At 46.2% G+C, this 20499-nt stretch overlaps 1 protein-coding gene across 1 annotated transcript in view; it reads left to right on the top strand.

The window, feature by feature from the left end:
• OTOA (otoancorin) overlaps positions 1 to 20499 on the top strand; it is a 91919-nt gene that overhangs the window by 8772 nt on the left and 62648 nt on the right. The window contains exons 7-14 of the mRNA XM_032844028.1: positions 204 to 439; positions 3488 to 3609; positions 7029 to 7129; positions 9570 to 9709; positions 11904 to 12027; positions 14804 to 15019; positions 17007 to 17174; positions 18611 to 18751. Coding sequence (XP_032699919.1) covers positions 204 to 439; positions 3488 to 3609; positions 7029 to 7129; positions 9570 to 9709; positions 11904 to 12027; positions 14804 to 15019; positions 17007 to 17174; positions 18611 to 18751 — 1248 coding nt within the window. The remainder of the gene's footprint in view (positions 1 to 203; positions 440 to 3487; positions 3610 to 7028; positions 7130 to 9569; positions 9710 to 11903; positions 12028 to 14803; positions 15020 to 17006; positions 17175 to 18610; positions 18752 to 20499) is intronic.

The following is a 20499-nucleotide window of genomic DNA, read 5'->3' as shown; positions in this document are numbered from 1 at the left end:
CTGAGAAGTTGCCTAGTGTGGGAGAGGCCGGTGAAGGCCTCAACTTGGTTCTGTAATAAATGGAAAATTCTAGAAGGTTTGACAGAGCAGCATGATGTTAAACAGTGGTCCTGAATTTCCCCACTGCTAAGTGTGGTTCCTCCCAGGGTTTCCAAATCTAGAGGCCTCTCACAAGACCACTGTACTTTCTTTCTTTACTTTAGGAGCTGGAAGACATTGTTATTGACTTGGGAGAGATCCGGAAACAAGCCTTGCAGAGCCCTGGTGTGAACCGCAGCCTGTTTCTCATCACACTGGAGAGGTGTTTCCAGGTGCTGAACTCCCTGGAGTGTGTGGAGATCCTGGGCAGGGTGCTGAGGGGCTCCTCAGGCAGCCTTCTGCAGCCAGAAATCGCAGAGAAGCTCCCCCGGGACCTGCGTGAGGATGCTTTCAAGAACCTGTGAGCGTTTCCCCCAGCCCATGAGCCCCACTCCCCATTTCTTAGAGGTAATACACAGCAGAGGGGAGAAAGCAAGGGGAGCAGGTTAACATGTGAGACCTGAAGCAGAGCTTAACATCTGTGGAGTTTAGAAATGGTTTGAGTAAAACAGTGCCGCCCAAATGTCAGTCATTCTGGTATCATCCTCACAATTTTTGCCGTATCTATACACCACTGGTACTATTCTTTACTTTTTTTTTTTCTTTACAGTGACTCATTTTTGTTTATTTATTTTTAAAAGATTTTGTTTATTTATTTATTTATTTGACAGAAAGAGAGAGAGAGAGAGAAAGCACAAGCATGGAGAACAGGAGAGGGAGAAACAGGCTCCCCACTGAGCAGGGAGCCTGATCCAGGGCTCAGTCCTAGAACCCTGGGATCATGACCCCAGCTGAAAGCAGATGCTTAACTGAGTGAGTCACTCAGGAGCCCCATGACTCACTCTTTTTAATTAACATTTATTTAAAAAGTACTTTCAAATCATTACTGTAAGGTCAAGTCATATTTGGACTAAGTGGGACTGCTGCATATGGCAACAATGAGGCTGTTTGGTGACTGGGGCCATGAGGAGAGGTGTGGTGGGAAGGGTCCCAGGCCATAGTGGTTAAAGGCGACCAAGACACTTCATACCCAGTGGCATGTCTATAATCAAAATGTCAGATAAATATTTGCAAATGACCTATCTGATGAAGGGTTAGTATCCAAAATATATGAAGAACTTTTAAAACTCAACACCCCCAAACCAAATATTCCAACTAAAAAATGGGCAGAGGACATGAATAGATATTTTTTCCAAAGAAGACATACAGATAATAGACACATGGAAAGATGCTCCACATCACTCAGCATCCGGGAAATGTGAATCAAAACCACAATGAGATACCACCTCACACCAATCAGAATGGCTAAAACTAACAAGTCAGGAAATGACAGATGCTGGCAAGGATGCGGAGAAAGGGGAGCCCTCCTACACTGTTGGTGGGAATGCAAGCTGATGCAGCCACTCTGGAAAACAGCACGGAGGTTCCTCAAAAAGTTAAAAATAGAACTATACCCTATGACCCAGGGTTGCACTGCTAAATATTTACCCAAAGGATACAAAAATGCTAATTTGAGGAGAAACATGCACCCGAATGTTGATAGCAGCTGTGTCTTCAATAGCCAAATTGTCGAAACTACCAAAGTGCCCATCGATGGATGAGTGGATAAAGAAGGTGAGATCATATACACATCATGGATATTACTCAGCCATAAAAGGAATGAAATCTCGCCATTTGCAATGACATGGCTGGGACTGGAGAGTATGACACTAAGTGAAATAAATCAGGCAGAGAAAGACAAATACCATATGATTTCACTAATATGTGGAATTGAGGAAACAAAACAAATGAGAAAAGGGTAAAAAGAGAGGCAGGGACGCCTGGGTGGTTCATTTGGTTAAGTGGCTGCCTTTGGCTCAGATCATGATCCCAGTGTCCTGGGATCGAGTCCTACATTGGGCTCCTTGCTCGGCAGGGAGCCTGCTTCGCCCTCTGCCTCTGCCTGCCACTCTGTCTGCCAGTGCTTGCGCTGTCTCTCTCTGACCAATAAATAAATTAAAAATCTTAAAAAAAGAGAGAGAGAGGCAAACCAAGAAACAGACTCTTTTTCTTTTTTTGAAACAGACTCTCTGCAGAGAACAAACTGAGGGTTACCAGAGGGGAGGTGGACGGGGAATGGGTTAAACAGGTGTTGGGGATTAAGGCGTGCCCTTGTGATGAGCACCGGGTGGTGTATGGTATTGTTGAATCACTATATTGTACACTTGAAGCTAATATTACACTGTCCATTAGCTAACTGAAATTTAAAACTAAAACTTAAAAAAACCAAACCCAGAATGTCAGGTACTAACCAGGGTTGGTGAGGATATGGAGAAATCAGCACCCTCATGTGGTGAGAATGTGAAATTGTGCAGCCTCTTTGGACAACAATCTGGCAGTTCCTCCAAAGGCCAAGTGCAGAGTTGTCATTCTAACCCAGCAATTCTGCTCCTGGGTGTCTACCCAAGAGAAATGAAAATGTCTGTCTGCACAAAAACTGGCACACGAATGTTTATAGCAACATTATTCATAATAAGCCAAAGGTGGAAACCACCCAGAGGTCCATCAACTGGGGGATAGATAAACAAAATGTGGTGGGTACAGGTCATGCAATAGTATTCAGCTCTGAAAAGGCCACGAATGAGGTGCTGATGCCTTGTCCAGCATGCGTGGTCATTGGAAACATCAAGCCAAGTGAGAGAAGCCAGTCACAAAGATGACATAGCGCATTCCTCCTTTTATCTGCAGTGTCCAGAAGAGGCAAATCTATGGAGACAGAAAGTAAATCAATAGTTTCTAGAGGTTGGGGTGACTAGTAGGTGGGGGGTTGTAGGTAAAGGGTATGTGTGTTTCTTTTTGAGATGCTTCAAGTGTTCAAAAATTGAATGTGGTGATGGTTGTACAACTCTGGGAACACCACTGAATGGTACATTTTCAATGGGTGAATTGTATGGTGTGGGAATTATATCTCCATAAAGCTGTTACAAAAAAAAAAAAAAAGAAGAGGGACAGGTGGCTCAGTTGGTTAAGCATCTGCCTTCGGCTCAGGTCATGTTCCCAGGGTTTTGGGATTGAGCCCCGAATTGGGCTCCCTGCTCAGCGGGAAGCCTGCTTCTCCCTCTCCTTCTGCCCCTCCCCCCCTCACTCGTGCTTCCTCTCTCAAATAAATAAAATCGTAAAAAATAAAACAAAACAAAAACAAAACAAAACAAAAAAATAAATGACCAAGAAGAGAGGAAATGGAGGACACTCTTTGGAAGGTATTTAAAGATAAAGGACAAAGGAGAAATGGGACGATAGCTGCATGTATCAAGGAAGGGGGAAGGCTTTTTAACACATGACAGCTTTGGTTCCATTGGCTGTTTTGACCCTGTCTCTAGTCCTCCAGCTGTTGTTTGTTCCTTAAGTGACACCCGTGTTTGTCATTTAGATCTTCGGTGTTCAAAGATCTCTACGACCAAACCTCGGCTCATTCCCAGAGAGCTCTCTACTTCTGGATGACTGGGATTTTGCAGATGTCCTCCAACGCTAGTGGTGAACCTGGCCTTCAAGGTAGGGTCACTTTTCAGGGGGTGTCTGTCCTTAAAGGTGGTGCTTCCTCTCTGAAGATAGGAATTTGATTTCATTGCCATTTCTGGTTTTTACCTGTCCTTCCCACCTTCCGAAAAGGGTTTGATGTAGCTTATGGAATAAAACACATACCCCAGGGGCGCCTGGATAACTCAGTTGGTTCTGCCTTTGGCTCAGGTCACGATCCCAGGATCCTGGGATATAGTCCTACATTGGGCTCCCTGCTCAGTGGGGAGTCTCCCTCTTCCTCTCCCTCTGCCCTGGCTCATGCTCTCTCTCACTCTAGTTCTCTCTCTTTCAAATAAATAAATATAATGTGTTTTTTTTTAAAGATTTTTATTTATGTATTTTAGAGAGAGTACCAGCGGGGGATGGGGAGATCATGACCTGAGCCAAAGGGCAGATGAGATCATGACCTGAGCCAAAGGGCAGATGCTTAACCGACTGAGCCACCGAGGTGCCTCAGATAAATAAAATCTTTTTAAAAAACCTCAAACAAACCACAAACCCCATTCCATCCATACACTTTCCACACGTTCAAGTCTCCAAAATGAGGATGCCGGTGCATCTTACAGTCAGCAGGCTGTCCTGGTTTGTAAGGGGAACGTAAGTAACGACAGCATCTTGGATTCGAAGAGAACCTTTTAGAGTGAGGTTTCAAGTTAAAAAATCTGTATCATAAATCTGGATTAAAGTGGGACACGGTAAATTTTTAAAAGGAAATCTAGGCAATAAAGCACAGAAATCTAGTGCGAAGTTTCCTGGCAGCCAAGGCAGAAATAGGTCAAGACTCATTTATTTTACAGATGTGTATTAGAGGAGTCAAATTCATGGAGCCAGAAAGGAGGAAGGCTGGTTGCCAGGGGCTGGGAGGCGGGGGAACCCGGGAGTTGTTTCGGTTTTGCGAGATGAAAATGTTCTGGAGGTGGATGGTGTTGATGGTTGCACGGCGAGGTGAATGTACTTAATACCACGGAACCATCCACTTACAAATGGTTAAGTTAGTAAACTTTATGTTAGGTTTACTACAACAGCAAAAAAAAAAAAAAAGGAAAGAATGTGTAGAGGAGTAATGCAGGCAGTGTTGCAGATGGCTTCAATTTGTTGAGTTTTTAATGTGAGTCGTGTCAACAGAATAAACTTTTTATCTACCTTTTTAAGGGTTTTATTTATTTATTTGAGAGAGAGAGAACACAGAAGGAAAGTGAGAGGGAGAAGCAGACTCCCAACAGAGCAGAGAGCCCAGACGTGGGGCTCAATGCCAAGACCCTCAGATCATGTCCTGAGCCGAAGGCAGAGGCTTAACCCACTGAGCCACCCAGGCACCTTAAGAATAAACTTTTTAAACACTTACCAAATCCTACCGTGTGTCAGCTACCGGAGAGACAGAGGAAAAGAAGACAAAGTCTCTGTTTGATAGAGCTCTTATTGTATTGGGGGAGGGTAGGTGGAGAGAAGTTTTAAACCAGCAAATTAGAGAGAGAGAGAGAGAGAGAGCGAGCACACAGAGAGTCAGGGACCAGTAGGTGCTATGAAGAAAAGAAAAGAAAATGGATAGATGCCATGGAAAGGCTTAGCGCTTTTGACCAGAACAGGGCTTGGCCCTCATTGTTTTTTGTTTTTTTTTTTTAAGATTTTATTTATTTATTTGACAGAGACCACAAGTAGGCAGAGAGGCAGGCAGAGAGAGAGGGGGGAAGCAGGCTCCCCACCGAGCAGAGATCCTGATATTGGGCTCGATGCCAGGACCCTGGGATCATGACCTAAGAGGAAGGCAGAGGCTTTAACCCACTGAGCTACCCAGGCACCCTGGCCCTCGATTTCTATAAAGGGTCAGAGTGGATGTCTCAGGCTTTGTGGGCCTATAGTGTGGCTCAGCGAGGCAATGCTGTTATCCTGGTGCTAAAGAAGATAATGCCAACAGGTGAGCAGGCATGGCTGTGTCCCATGGAGCCTTACTTACTGGCCCTGACACTGGAATTTCATAATTGTCACATGCCACAATCGTCTTCTTTTGATGTTACTTCCAACCATGTAGAAGTGTAAAAACCAAGTTCACAGCTTCTACAAGAGTTTGAATTGAGACCAAAATGGGAAATGGAATGGGTCCTGTGAGGCTCTGGGGGAAGGATGTTGCAGGCTTGGGGAACAGCAAGCACAAAGGCCCTGGGGTGGGAATGAGCTTAGTGTTTCTGGGAAGATAAAGGAAGCCTGTGAGATTGGAGCGTAGTAAGGGCCAATCAGTCCTTTTCCTGGAATTAAGCTTTGAGATTTGTGTATAAGGAGCATTCAACAACAGAATAATCAATGCCTTCAGTGTGTAGCACACTTCCCTCTGCCTGACGCATATTTACGGCCTCCAGAAATCTGCATCTCCTAGTGCGTAACCCCGAGAAGAGCTGCTCAGCCTCTAGACTTCCTGAGCCCTCATCGCCAGAATTTAATGAGAGACAGACTTTCCTTCTAAAATTCTTCTATGCTATGTTTCATTATTATACTAAAGTGTATTAAAACGAATTCTACTTGGACTTTAAGCTTTTTATTTTTCATGAAGTTCCTTGAGGTAATTGGGAATACTTTGGGTGTTAAAAATATCCCAGCCTTCAGGATCCTGGGTCTGCCGAAATACGGTTTATGCTCTATAATTAATTTAACTCTAACAACTCAGCTTGGTTCCTGATGAATTGAGTGGTTCTCCCCCAGCCCCCACCTGCCCAGTTCTCTAGCCTTCTGGGACCAGCCCTTCTAATAACCAAGTCAAATGTCATCTAGGGGGTCCTAGGGTGCTCACCTGTGCTCACCCCAATGGTTCTGACTCTTGGGCTGGGAGGCATCTTGTTGTTATTTAATTTAATTTAATTTTTAAAAAAGATTTTATTTATTCATTTGACAGACAGAGATCACAAGTAGGCAGAGAACCAGGCAGAGAGAGGAGGAGGCAGATGCGGGTCTCGATTCCAGGACCCTGGGATCATGACCCGAGCCAAAGGCAGAGGCTTTAACCCACTGAGCCACCCAGGCGCCCCACATCTTGTTGTGCTTGTGACCCAGCCCACACAGCAGCTGACTTCACCATCTCATCTGGGCATGAGAGTCATTGCCCCTGGCTTTTTGCAACAGCTCTTTGTGATGGAGTCACTGTGCCCTGTAAACACTCCCCTGTTTCCTTCCTTTTTCCCAAAATGCCACCCACACAATGCCAAGGTGTAGTGTAACATCTTACAGGTAGGAGGCTGTCCATGAATGGTTATTGAATGAATGAATGAATGGACACAAGAAGGAGGTCCTGACATCAAAGATATTTTTCACTATGACATACCAGGCAAAGGCATTTATTTATTTATTTATTTATTTATTTATTTAATTTATACATTTCTCCATTTATTTGTTTTTTTTTGCAGATGACTCTGTTTCATGGGTCAGTGCAGAAAACTTATGGATTTTGGGCAGATATATGGTTCACCTATCATTTGAAGAAATTGCAAAAATCAGTCCTGGAGAAGTAAGTGGGAAATGTACATTTCCCCATCCCCATCTCCAAGTCATCCTGGGAAGGGTGTATTCTAAACCTCTCATGTTCAGCCAGCCAGTCGAGGTGCTCTGGAAAATTGGATACCCACCTCAGCCAGTATATCTGGAATCTCTGAAGAAAACTCTTGGGATGAGGCCTCAAGTGGCCCATTGTCAGATTGTGTTTAGTGTAGATGAGCCAAGAAAAGAACAAGAATTGTAGACAACCAAGATAGCTCTGATGTGAACAAACATGGTATAAAGAAAATGTTGGCTGTGAACCAAGAATCATTTTAGGGTATTTTTGTATTCAAGAAAGGCCAAGGATTACTAGAGACTTCTATTTATAACTACGTCTATAGATAGCCATTTCAGTATGAGCACTGGTTGGGTTTTAACAGTAGAGTCTACAGTTGAGAAATGTACAAATTCTAAGGTTACTTTCACTCACTGGTCAGCCTGTCTCTGTCCTCCTGATGTTGACTCAGTGACACCAGAGTTCCTGGAGCATCATGATACTGGAATGCAGCCTCCAAAGCATGCTTCCAACAGGGAGGCATTCATAAAGACTTTGGGGCTTGCCTTCAGTTTTTATCATGTGTGCCTTGACTTTTTTTTGGCCAGTGAGAGAAGTGTTTGTATCACAAGACTGGCTTGCTCAAGGGCAAGTTGATCCAACAATGTCTTCTTATTGTGAAACCAGATGCAGAACCAGGTTCTTCTTTTTCTTTTTTAAAGATTTTATTTATTTATTTCAGACGACAGAGAGAGAGAGCGCGCGCACAAGTAGAGGGGGAGGGGCAGAGAGAGAAGCAGACTCGCATCTGAGCAGGGACCCCAATGCAGGACTCGATCCCAGGACCCTGGAATCATGACCTGAGACAAAGGCAGAAGCCTAACCAACTGAGCTGCGCAGGCCCCCCCAGGTTCTTCTTTTTAAGAAAAATTTTTAAAATTTTTAATTGAAGTACGGTTGACTTATCTAGCTAGGTTCCTCTTTTTACCTAGGAGGCTAAGACTATTTCAAACATCTTTCAATTTTATAATCCTCAGTTATAAAGTGGATTAAACCTCAGTTTCACTCTCCCAATATTGAGTGAACTTCTGGAAGTTAGATGGAGATTAAATTGTTAGGAAGCTGGACCCCTGGGGAGGAGTTTCTAAGGTCAGGAGGTCACTTGCAGCTTTTCTTCATCTTCTAAAAGTGTAGACAAGGGAAGTAAAGCCACAGGATACCAACACTAAGGGGGAATTTTATGTGGACAGAATAGAATCCACAAGAGAGAGACAACTTCATGAGCACAGAATAACAGTGCATAGAAGGATAGGAGACTTCGGCTTGACATCCTTGGACACTAGGCAGAAAATGAACAAGAGGAGAAAGAACCTGAATGGTATATTTAATACAGTTGAATCTATATATCTCTATCTTTCTCTATATTTGTATCTTACCAAGGGAGCACACACTCTTTTTCATCACCCAAGGCCCATTTGTAAACTCATTCATCTATTAAAAAAACCCCTGATACCCCAAAGTGCAACATTTTGGGACCACCGTCTCTGACCTCCACATAACAAATCTACAAAGAAATGTGCAAACATTAGCTTTCAAAGAGTTCAATGGCTCAGACATTAAAATAGGACACTTTCCTAAGTGTTGGGTTGAGGAGGAAGCCAAAACAGTTATTACAGAGCGTTGAGAAATCAGTGACAACTGGGTATTTACCCTAAAGATACAAACATAGTGATCCGAAGGGGCACGTGCACCTGATTGTTTATAGCAGCAATGTCCACAATAACCAAACTATGGAAAGAACCTAGATGTCCATCAACAGACGAATGGATAAAGAAGATGTGGTCTATATACACAATGGAATACTATGCAGCCATCAAAAGAAATGAAATCCTGCCATTTGCGATGACGTGGATGGAACTAGAGGGTATCATGCTTAGCGAAATAAGTCAATCGGAGAAAGACAACTATCATATGATCTCCCTGATATGAGGAAGTGGAGATGCAACGTGGAGGGCTTGGGGGGGGTAGGAAAAGAATAAGTGAAACAAGATGGGATCGGGAGGGAGACAACCCATAAGAGACTCTTAATCTCACAAAACAAACTGAGAGTTGCCAGAGGGAGGGGGTAGGGAGAGGGTGGCTGGGTTATGGACACTGGGGAGGGTATGCGCTATGGTGAGTGCTGTGAAGTGTGTAAACCTGGCGATTCACAGACCTGTACTACTAAGGTTAATAACACATTATATGTTTATAAAAAAATTAAAAAAAAGAAATGAATTAAAAAAAAAGAAATCGGTGACAAAGGGAACTGGGCATCTCTGAGTCTCTGAGATGGGGCACAGCGTGGACCACGGGGGTGGGGCTGCTTGGGGCCACGTCAGCCCTCCCCACCAGGCTTCCTGTCCTTGTCTACCAGATCGGGCTGTTCATCAGCTATGACAATGCCACCAAGCAGCTGGACACGGTTTATGACATCACGCCCGAACTGGCCCAGGCGTTTCTGGAGAGGATCAGCTCCTCCAGCTTTGACATGAGGAACACTTCCACCATCCACAGGCAAGGGGGCAGGGGCTCTGGGTCCTCTGAGTTGTTTCCCCAAATGTGATGGAAGCACTAGCTTCCTCTGAGCAGCAGAGGACCCTGGGAAGGAAGGGAGGCGGCTGGCCCATCTCTTTAAATACCCCCGTGTCTCTGTGCACGTGAGGGGAGGTATTTCCCCAAAAAAACACCCTTGGGAGGGGTGGAACAAATTCTTTCTGAACCTCTCCTGTGCCAGGCATTTGAGGCAACCAGCTCTGAACACGGGAAGAGAAGAACTTAATTATTCTGTGCTCTCTCCATTCCAGGGTCAATGTGTAGCTTCCATTAGGGTGGGTCGAGCTTTGGGGTGCCCATATTTGTGAACCTCTTGCTATCCAGATTCTCAGGGGGAGGACCACAGATGACGTCAGCTCTGGAATTTAGTGTGTGTAACATGATCCTCCAGGAGTGACTTCCTGCAGGGGAGGGCCGGGAGCTGTGGGCTTGATAACCCCAGAAAGGGTTTGGATGTTGGGGAGGGATCGTGCAGTGGGGAGGGATGGTGAGCGTTGTCTCACCATCTCTCTGTCTCTCAGGGCCACGTGTCACCCTGTTACCTTAAATTTCATCAAAGAGTCACTTGTAGAGAATGTTCTTTTATGAAACTATCAAACTTTATTCCCCCCCACCCCTAGTAATCTTTACCCATAAGCATGGGTCCCCTTTTTCTATGGTCATACAAAAATAGCTTGGTGGTTAAGAACACAGGACCTGGGGCCAGACTTCCCGGGTATAATCCTGGCTCTGCCACTTATAAGTTGTGTGATTTTTGGCTGCGTCAGTTTACCTCTCTGTGCCTCCATTTCCCCATCTGTAAAATGGGAGATAAAAATCTGCCAGCCTTGGGGCGCCTGGGTGGCTCAGTGGGTTAAAGCCTCTGCCTTCGGCTCAGGTCATGATCCCAGGGTCCTGGGATCGAGCCCCGCATCGGGCTCTCTGCTCTGCAGGGAGCCTGCTTCCTCCTCTCTCTCTCTCTGCCTGCCTCTCTGCCTACTTGTGATCTCTGTCTGTCAAATAAATAAATAAAATCTTAAAAAAAAAAAAAAATCTGCCAGCCTCACTCAGGTCCTTGTAGGGATTGTACATGCCTGCCACATAGTAAGTGCTCAAGAAATATTAGTTATTCTTAACATGGTTATAAATATTCGGTCTTCACGTCCTCTGAGTCTTTTCTCATCTGACACATTTTCAGATCCTTCTGTTGACCTGATTGCTTTCCTGTGGACATGTCTGAGCATGTCAGTGTCTTTCTGAGAGGGTCGATCCAGGTGGAGCATGGTCAACCAGGTGGTCCACTCATGCTAAATTGGATAGATTTCATACGGACTCTAAGAGCATCCATTAATGAAGGAGTGTCTGGTGTCTACCAGCAAGTGTACTCATTAAACTCTCACGGTACTCCTGATTCCTCTGTTCATCATATTTATTGTGATATGCTATGATGAACAAAGTCAACCTCCCTTTTATTAAAGGCCCAGAGAGACAGGGTCACCCTGTACTGTAGTATATAATGTGGACTGATCAACTATGCATGCAGCAGCCTTGCAGAGAAATTAAGTAGCTTATTGGATCAAACAGCCTAGCAGCTGGGCTTCAATCTTGTTGGCCTAAGCTATGCTCTTAACCTCTAAGTACAGTGCTCCCAGCTAGACCAGGGTTCAGATCCCACCTCTGCCCTTACACTACCCCGCTTCCTGTCTTTTTCTTTCCTTTTGAGGTCATCATCATCATCTGGGGGTGTAAGTTGTAAGCCATCCTGGAAATAATCTGCCTCAGAGATTGCTCTGAGGTGAGCAAACCCTATATCTCCATGTGAAAAATGGGGAGTTTCTTGTGGCTGACTCAGCATCCCACTTTTCTTATGTCCCTGATTGCCCTGGAAAGAGAGACAGTGTAGTTGGATGGGTCTAGATTTAAGTCCTGGCTCCACTATTTGTCTTAGGCAACTAACTTAACTGCTCTGACTCTATTTGCCCTTCTGTGAAATGGGGCTAATCAGGCCGTCTACCTCATAGGGCTGCTGTGCTGGGGTGATCCGAGCACAGGGCTCAGCATAATCCCAGCACACAGTAGCTGCTCTGACCATGACTCTTGGTTCTGCGTGGGACAGGGCTGTGGTTGTGGCCCGCAGCTCTGAGTCCCCCGCCAGCACCCTTATCTTCCCACACAGGCTGGGGCTGCTGGTCTGTTTCTACGATGACCTGGATTTGCTGGACGCCGCCGTGGCCCAAGTCCTCCTGCACCAGATGATCAAGTGTAGCCGCCTGAGGGGCTTCCAGGCTGGGGTTCAGAAGGTGCAATGGGGGCACAGGGCCCTGGGGAAATGGCTGGAGAAATGGGGAGCAGAGTCTTGTCTGGCCTTTGAGAAAAAAAAAACAAACACATCAGCTGACTCAGGATCCAGGTCCAGCCACAGCAGATGGCATTCCAAATCCTGGGATGAGCTTAAAATGGGAAGAAATGACATAAAGCAGTAGAAGGGAAAATCTGGGACAGATCAAAATTCAGAGTGGCTGCCTTGAACTCAGCTGTGCTTACGGATTGCTTGGGATCGTCAGTGAAGATTCTCATTCAGTGGGTCTGAGCACAGCCCTGAGTGGAGATTGTACTCCTTTCTTTTAGTAAGGATTTTATTTGTTTATTGGAGGGAGGGCACAAGTGGGCAGAGGGGCCGAGGGAGAGGGAGAAGCAGGCTCCCCGCTGAGCAGGGAGCCTGATGCAGGGTTCGATCCCAAGACTCTGGGATCAGGACCCGAGCTGCAGGCAGACGTTTAACCAACTGAGCCCCTCAGGCGTCCCCAGGCACTGCGCTTCTAGCAAGCTTCCAAGCCATGCTGAAGCAGCTGCTCTGGTCACTGTGCCTGGAACCGAAGGAGATAATGCAGGGCTCTCAGACCTGGGTCTGCCCTGGTAACACCCCACCAGCTCCGTCCCCGGGGGCTCTCTAGGTATTCGTCCGTGCTGTGGCCTGGGGAGGTACGTTTCAAAAAGTCCTCACGCGATTCCAGTGCAGCCAAGGTTGAGAGCGCTGATGACTGTATTTACGGAGTTCTTAGACTGAAGTTCTGGCACAGACATTCTCGCTTCCCCTCTCCCTCCATCTCTCTCTCCTTTCTTCCCTTCAAGTGTCAATTCTGCCTGGCTTCTCTTATGTTTTTTTTTAGCCCTTTTCTTTTCTTTTTAATTAAAAAGATGATATGAAAACAATATTAAAAGTTTGGGGCACCTGGCTGGCTCAGACAGTAGAACATGCAACCCTTAATCTCAGGGCCATGAGTTCAAGTCCCAGGATGGGAATGTAGCCTACTTAAAATTAAAAAAAGAAAGAAAAAGAAAATTTTGATAATGCCATCAGTAATTCCATAGTAGTTTTTCACACACAACTATAAAATCCCCAGTCCCATCTGACATTGGAAATAGTCATTATGATCCTGACCAGTGCATGTTTTTATTTTTAAGGGAAAGGATCCCTCCCAAGCCAACTCAAACCAAACATCAAAAAATGAATGTGATTTTAAAGCCACAGGCCTAAGCGGTGACCGCCCTGACCAAGAAAGTCCAACACAATTAAGATAGAAGATTAGCCTTTGGGATCACCTAGCTCAGTACTTCCCAGACCAGAGGGTGCATCAGAGTCACCTGGAGGGTTTGTTAAAATACTGGTTGCCGGGGCCTCCTACTCAGGATCTCTGGTTCAGAAGGACCTGGGTAGGGCCTGAGAATCTCCATTTCTAACAAGGTTCCGGGTCATGGTGCTGGTCTAGGACCACAGTGCTTTGACAAGCCCTGCTCAAGGGCATGCCTTGGTCTTACAGATAGGGAAGCTGAGCCGCTGGGAAGGAGAGCTGCTAAATTCAGAGAACCCAGGGTCTAGGACAGCTTTCTTTCACTTCACTCTGCTGCCCCCCAGTGGCCATTTCAGTATTGCCTGGTACCCTCGGTGCACACTTCTGATAGGAATATAGCCTTTCTGCAACTTCAGGTGTTAAAACATGAACCGTTCTCATTTTTTCATACAGAGGTCATGTTACAAGCAGTGACTTTATCACCTTCTTTACTGTGGTTAGGAAACACACTTAACTAGAGAGGCATAGTATAATGAAATCATTATTAAGGCAATCCCAGAAGCGTGAACATCTGTTTAAGCCCTAAGTAAAAAATACAGAAAATTGTGTTTCTGTTCATATTACAACCATGTGAAAGCTACATTCTGTAGTTTACTTTTTTTTTTAAAATAAGTATTTATTTGAGAGAGAATGAGCATGAATGAGGGGTCGGGGTTGGGAGTGGGAAAGGCAGCGGGAGAAGCAGATTCCCTGCTGAGCAGGGAGCCTGAAATGCGGCTCCGTCCCAGGACCTTGAGATCATGACCTGAACCAAAAGCAAGAGTCAACTTCTTAACAAACTGAGCCACCCAGGCACCCCTAATCATGGTTATTTTTATGAAGTAGGAGTTTCAGGAGCCTTTTACTTTCTTGTTACTGTTGAAAATTATTTTTACACGATTATATAATATATATATAATATATATTATTTGTATAATATACTATCGGTATGTATATACAGTATATATGCTGTATATACATATATACATATATATACATATACATATATACATATATATACACATACCTATATACACATATATATACAGATATATACAGATATATACAGATAGTATAATATATATTATATAATTATATAATGTTGGATGTTTCATGAAAGAAAACCAGCCATGTAAATGGATGCAGAGTTCAGGGTCACAGAAGGACAATAGATGCTATTGAGAGGGTGGTAGACTTATACAGACAAAGTGGACAAAATTTCCTTCTGCCATGTTTCAAGGTTGATTTAATAGCAAGTTAATATTTAAATGAACTACAAAGTGAATTTGCAGCATATTAGGGTCAAGGCCAGAGGAGGTGGTGCTCTCACTGGGGCGACTCACTGTCTGGCGAGAGCTCAACTGGGCAGGGTGGGGCAGGGTGTTGTCACTACCCCAGGGTGTAGGCAGAGGGCGCCACTGTCCTGCTTGTTATCCACCCTCATGCCAGCTTGCTCCCCTTCTAGCTCAAAGCCGACCTCCTGGACATCGCCACGGAGAACCAGACCCTCAATGAGACTCTGGGCTCTTTGTCGGATGCGGTTGTGGGCTTGACCCACAGTCAGCTGGAATCCCTCTCCCCCGAGGCTGTGCATGGCGCCATCTCTACCCTCAACCAGGTCTCAGGCTGGGCCAAGAGCCAGGCCATCATCTTGTCTGCCAAATACTTGGCCCATGAGAAGGTCAGTTGGAGCTCTGAACTCTTTTTTTAATGCTCTGAGGCCCAAGGGCCAGTGACACACAGCAAGGACAGCCCATTAGTATGAAGATGGTGCCAAAGAAGACCCACTCTGCCGTTTACTAGCTGTGAGACACTGGCAAGTGGGCTTACCTTATTTTTGCCTCAGTTTCCCTATTTGTAGGATGGGGATAGTGATAGCACCTCTCCTTAGGATGGCTGAGAGGATTCTGTGGGTCATCCCACAGAAAGAGGTTGGAACCTGTGACCTGGAGTCTGAACTCAGTGAGTGGTAGCTCCTGTGTTGTTTGCAAAGCTTGGGACCCATCCCGGGATTTCCTTGCTTGTTGTCGAGGCTACGAACATATCCCTCATCCTGAGACGAAAGATATGCTCTTTTATTCATCTTGGGTGGCAGGGAAGGAGGTCTTGTTTGGAGATGGCAGGAGCCTTAGTCCATGTCCTGATGTTCCTGGGGAGGGAAATGAATCTTTTTTGCTGGGGAAATCATCTCTCTGCCCTGGGCTCAGTAGAAGGGGCCCCGAGTCCCTAAATATTTTGGATGTCCTGCTCTTTCTGTCTATAGCCATGTCCTGGGGTGCAGGCTAGTTCATGAGGACTGGACTGGGGACCAATTCCAAAATGGCAATAATAACAGATACTCATTAAGTATTTCTTGTGTCCCAGGTTCGGGTCTAAGTGAGTTAATTGTTCAATGTTCTCAACAACTGTTTGAGGTTAGTAGTGTGTTATAACCTTCATTTTCCGTGTCACTCACAAAAGGCACAGATTGTATAAGGGGATTGCCAGGGTCTCATAAAAGGGACACAGCTGGGATTGAACCCAGGATGTCTGGCTTCAGAGTCTGCAGAGTCAGAGTCTGCTTGCTTAACTCCCATGTTAACTGCCTTTCTGACTCAAGGCCACAGCTAGCCCTTTTTTCTTGTCCCTTGTAGGGGACAATTTAGTTTGAAGGCTTTGCAGCCCTTCTCTGTTTTGACTGGGGCCCCGTGAGTTTACTTGCACAGTTCAACGGGCACTTGATTTCAGGGAGCTGAGGGAGCCTGTCTTGCTCCTCCCAGCCCTGGACAAAATGGCTTGTCTCTTTTCTAGTGTCCAAATTTTCCTGCAGAGAGGTGAGGCTGTTGTTATGAAGAAGCCAAGAGCTCGAAAGCTCGTGCCTTCCTTGAGGACGGTAGAGACTGTCCATTCTACAGGGCACAACACCAAACCATTCCACTGGCTTTTTGTAGAGCTATGGAATGAATGGCACTGATTATATGGAAAACCATCTAGCATCTTTACTCTAAAGGAAGGAGACAAAACAAGTAGAGTTTCTGATGGGGCAGACACCCACAATCATATTTGTCGTAAAATATCAGACCCATATCCTGAAACATTTTTTCCAACTCAGAGCTTCTACATGGAGATAGATGAGCGCGGGGCTTTGCTATATCAGGAGGCATCATGAGAAAAGTGAGCTGCCTGGGGGTCATGTATGAGGGGGTTAGGCTGGGTAAACTGAGAGCCCTACGACATACCTAAGGGGGAGCTGCTGGTCAGCTCCAGCTGTTGCCAATGTGGGCCTGGTATTGCCTGGTGTTCAGATTTTTTTAAAAGCTGGATTTTGCTGGAAATTTCCCCAATTTTTAAATGTAGTCAGCTCATCCAAGTTCAACACACACACAAAAGCCCATTGCCTGGCCAGCTGTGGTCCATGGTCATGACTTTCTGATATTTGCACTGTGGCCTCGGACAGCATAGTACCAGGCAGGGCACTTGCCTCATGTGTCGTGTCTTGATATTGACTCTCTTTCCTGAGAGAAGGAAGGAAGATCTGGGAGGGCAGCATGTGTCTTGCTCCCCGTTGCGCCCCTGGCACCCATCCTAATACCCGGCACATTGTGGAGTGTCTCTCACCTGGGAGACAGGTGAGAGATGAGCAGAACACATGAGCAGAACCTCATTGTCTTTGCGGCCGGTCTTCCCAGGTGCCATCTTTCTACAACGTCAGCCAGATGGGAGTGCTGCTGGCTGGGCTGGGCACCCAGGCCTTCCACGCCATGGATCGCAGGGACCTCTTGCAGGTCCTGAGAAGCACGGTCTCCTTGCACGTGTCCGACTTGTCGCCTGCCCAGAAGCAAGGTGTCCTCAGCAAGGTGAGGGAAGACATGTAGCTCTCAGCCATGTGGTTCGCATGTGGTTTTGGGGTTTTGGGCTGTAACTTTGGGCCATTGACTCAGGGCTGGGGTTAGCCCAGCCTTTGGTGAGGGTGCCTCATGAACCTTCTCCTCATGGGGCCACCTTCCTTCCTTTTTTTTTTTTTTTTTTTTAAAGATTTTATTTATACATGTGACAGACAGAGATTACAAGTAGGCAGAGAGGCAGGCAGAGAGCCCACTGAGCAGAGAGCCCGATGCGGGGCTCGATCCCAGGACTGTGGGATCATGACCTGAGCCGAAGGCAGAGGCTTTAACCCACTGAGCCACCCAGGTGCCCGCCACCTTCCTTCCTTTCCAGAAAGAGACCCTTGGGTCCTGCTACATCTTTCCTTCCTTCTTTCTTTCTTCCTTCCTCCCTCCCTCCCTTCCTCCCCTTCTTCTTTCCTCCCTAGATTTACATATTTATTTTAGAGAGAGAACATGAGTGGGAGGGGCAGAGGGAAAGGGGGAGAGAATCTCAAACAGACTCTGAGCTGAGCCTGATACAGGCCTTGAGATCATGACCCTGAACCAAGAGTCGGACACCTACCCAGCTGCACCACCCAGGCGCCCCAAGAGTCGCGCTATATTTCTTCCCGGACCCCAGTGCTTTCCTTAACCAGTTGACTCTGGAAGACTTCTTTTCTTCTCTCTCTCTCTCTCTTTTTTATATTTTATTTATTTCTTTGTCTGAGAGAAAGAGGAAGGGAGAACACAAGCAGGGAAAGCTGTCAGCAGAGGGAGAAGCAGACTCCTGGCTGAGCACGGAGCCTGATGCGGAACTCGATCCCAGGACTCTGGGATCATGACCTGAGCTGAAGGCAGATGCTTAACTGACTGAGCCACCCAGGCATCCCTGGAAGACTTTTCTTAAATTAGGTTTCTTGATATAATAATGTTTTGAAAGTTTGTTTTTCAAATCTCAAAATGAACTCTGAGGTTTACAGAGTGCTTCTGAAAGCCCCTTCCTGATCTGAAGTCACTCCTATGTTCTCCTTTCTCGCTTGGCGGTGGGTCTTTGGGCATCCTGTTCTCTTGGACCTGCTGCGTCCAGTTGCAAAATCTGTTAAGAAACCAAACCCAAGAAGTCTGGCTTAAAATACCAACAGCTTGAAGATAGCAATAGCACTGCTGGTTAAAACAAAGAGTGTGGGTTCTGGAATAAGACAGACTTGTGCTTGAATCTTACTTGTCAGCTTACAACCAGTTGCTTATTAAGCCTCAGTTTTCTCACCTGCAAAATGGGTAAGGATAGTCCCCCACCTCCTAGGGTTGCTGAGTGGAGATGGTGGGTTTCATGGTGTCTGAGACCACTGACTCAGTGCCTGGCCCCCACCCAGAGCTCAGCACACTTTCTACAAGGTGGTTATTATACTCATCCTCACTCTTGGCAGATGATCGAGACAGGAGATGCTGCCTCGAACATTGTGGAAATACAAGGGGCTTTCTTTAAGGAAGTATCTCTTTTCGATTTACGGAGGGGAGCCGGATTTAACACTACAGTCCTAAAGGAAAAGGAGCTTCGAAGGAGCCAGGTATAACCACTAAGAATTCTGATACCAATTTGGATGTGTGTATGTTGGGGGGAGTGGGTTCCTCACACCAACAAGGAATTCTCCATCCTGTGATTCAACTCAGTTCTGACTCCATCTACCTGGTGATGGCACCAGATCCCACAGGGTAAGGGTTCAGCCCTACCATCCTACACCCTCTACCCCTCAACGTCAGATCCCAGGCACAAGTTCTTGTCGTCATCCCCCATACTTCTGACCTACCAAGTGTCGATCAAAGGTTCCAGTGACTGCGCTGCTCTCACATTGGCTTGATTAACTTGATCGAACAGCTCACAGAACTCAGAGAAACATTGTCCTTACCAGATCAGCATTTTATTGTAAAAGGATGTAACTCAGGAACAGCCAGAGGGAAGAGATACACGGGGCAAGGTGTGGGGAATGGGCACAGAGCTTCTACGGCCCCTCCAGATGGGCCCCTCCTCCCGGCACTGACCCTGCTTCGCCAACTTGAAGCTCTCAGACCTGAGTGTTTCAGGTTTTTGTGGAGGCTTCATGACTTAGGCATGCTTGATGAGATCATTGGCGGTTGGTGACTGATTCAGCATCCAGCCCGTCTCCCCTCCCTGAAAGTTCCAACGCTCCAGTCATGTGTCTGGTTCTGCCAGCAACATCCGTCCACCATCAGGTGATTTCAAAAAGTCACCATTAGCATGAGAAAAGAGGCCCTGCTTGCTCTCCTCACTTAGGAAATTCCCAGGGTTTTAGGGGCTGGTGCCAGGAAAGGGGATAAGACCAAATACAGATTTCTTCTTAGAAATCACAATGTCACGACCACAATGCCCAGATTGCTCCTGGATTTCTGACTCCCTGCCTTGTGGGAAAGGGAATCTGGGTACTGCCATTTAGTAACTCTGGGGGGAGCTACTTCTCACTCAGCCTCAGTTTTCTCAGTGTGAAATGGGCATAGTTTCTCTCTTACTTTCTCTTTCTTCCTTCCTTCCTTCCCTCCCTCCCTCCCTCCCTCCCTCCCTCCCTCCTTCCTTCCTTCCTTCCTTCCTTCCTTCCTTCCTTTCTTTCTTTCTTTCTTTCTTTCTTTCTTTCTCTTTCTTTCTTTCTCTTTCTTTCTTTCTTTCTTTCAAGGTTTTATTTATTTACCTGACAGTGTTAGAGGGAACACAAGCGGGGGGAGTGGGAGAGGGAGAAGCAGGCTCTCCACTGAGCAGGAAGCCCGATGCGGGGCTTGATCCCAGGACCCCAGGATCATGACCCGAGCCGAAGGCAGACGCCCAATGACTGAGCCACCTAGGCGCCCTTTTCTTTCTTTCTTTCTTCCTTCCTTCCTTCCTTCCTTCCTTCCTTTCTTTCTTTCTTTCTTTCTTTCTTTCTTTCTTTTTATTTTAGAGAGAGAGCAAGAGCATGTATGCACCTGCTGGGAGGTGGGGTCAGGTGGGGATGGGCAGAGGGAGAGGGAGAGAGAGAACCTTAGTGATGGCAAGACTGGGGTGGGAGAGGTCCCAGAACTCAGTCCTGCGCCTGAGGAAATGTCTGGGGCCACACACAGAGCTTCAGGAACTCACCTCCCTAGCTATTGCTTTTTCCTGGGCCTGGCTGCCACGTCACAGATGCCTCCGTCTAATGCTGGCTCATAATTTATTCTGTTTGGGGAATTATGTTCAAAGTTTCAGAGTCTATAAAATAGATGGATGTCATACTTGATCGCATCTGCAAGTTAGGTGTTCTGTAAAATTACGTTCCTTAAAACAAATGGC

This window comes from Lontra canadensis, unplaced genomic scaffold (assembly GCF_010015895.1).
Source record: "Lontra canadensis isolate GAN:19392208 unplaced genomic scaffold, GSC_riverotter_1.0 scaffold146, whole genome shotgun sequence".
Taxonomy (NCBI): domain Eukaryota; kingdom Metazoa; phylum Chordata; class Mammalia; order Carnivora; family Mustelidae; genus Lontra; species Lontra canadensis.
Note: the sequence above shows the minus strand (reverse complement) of the source record. Positions and strands in the feature narration are given on the sequence as shown.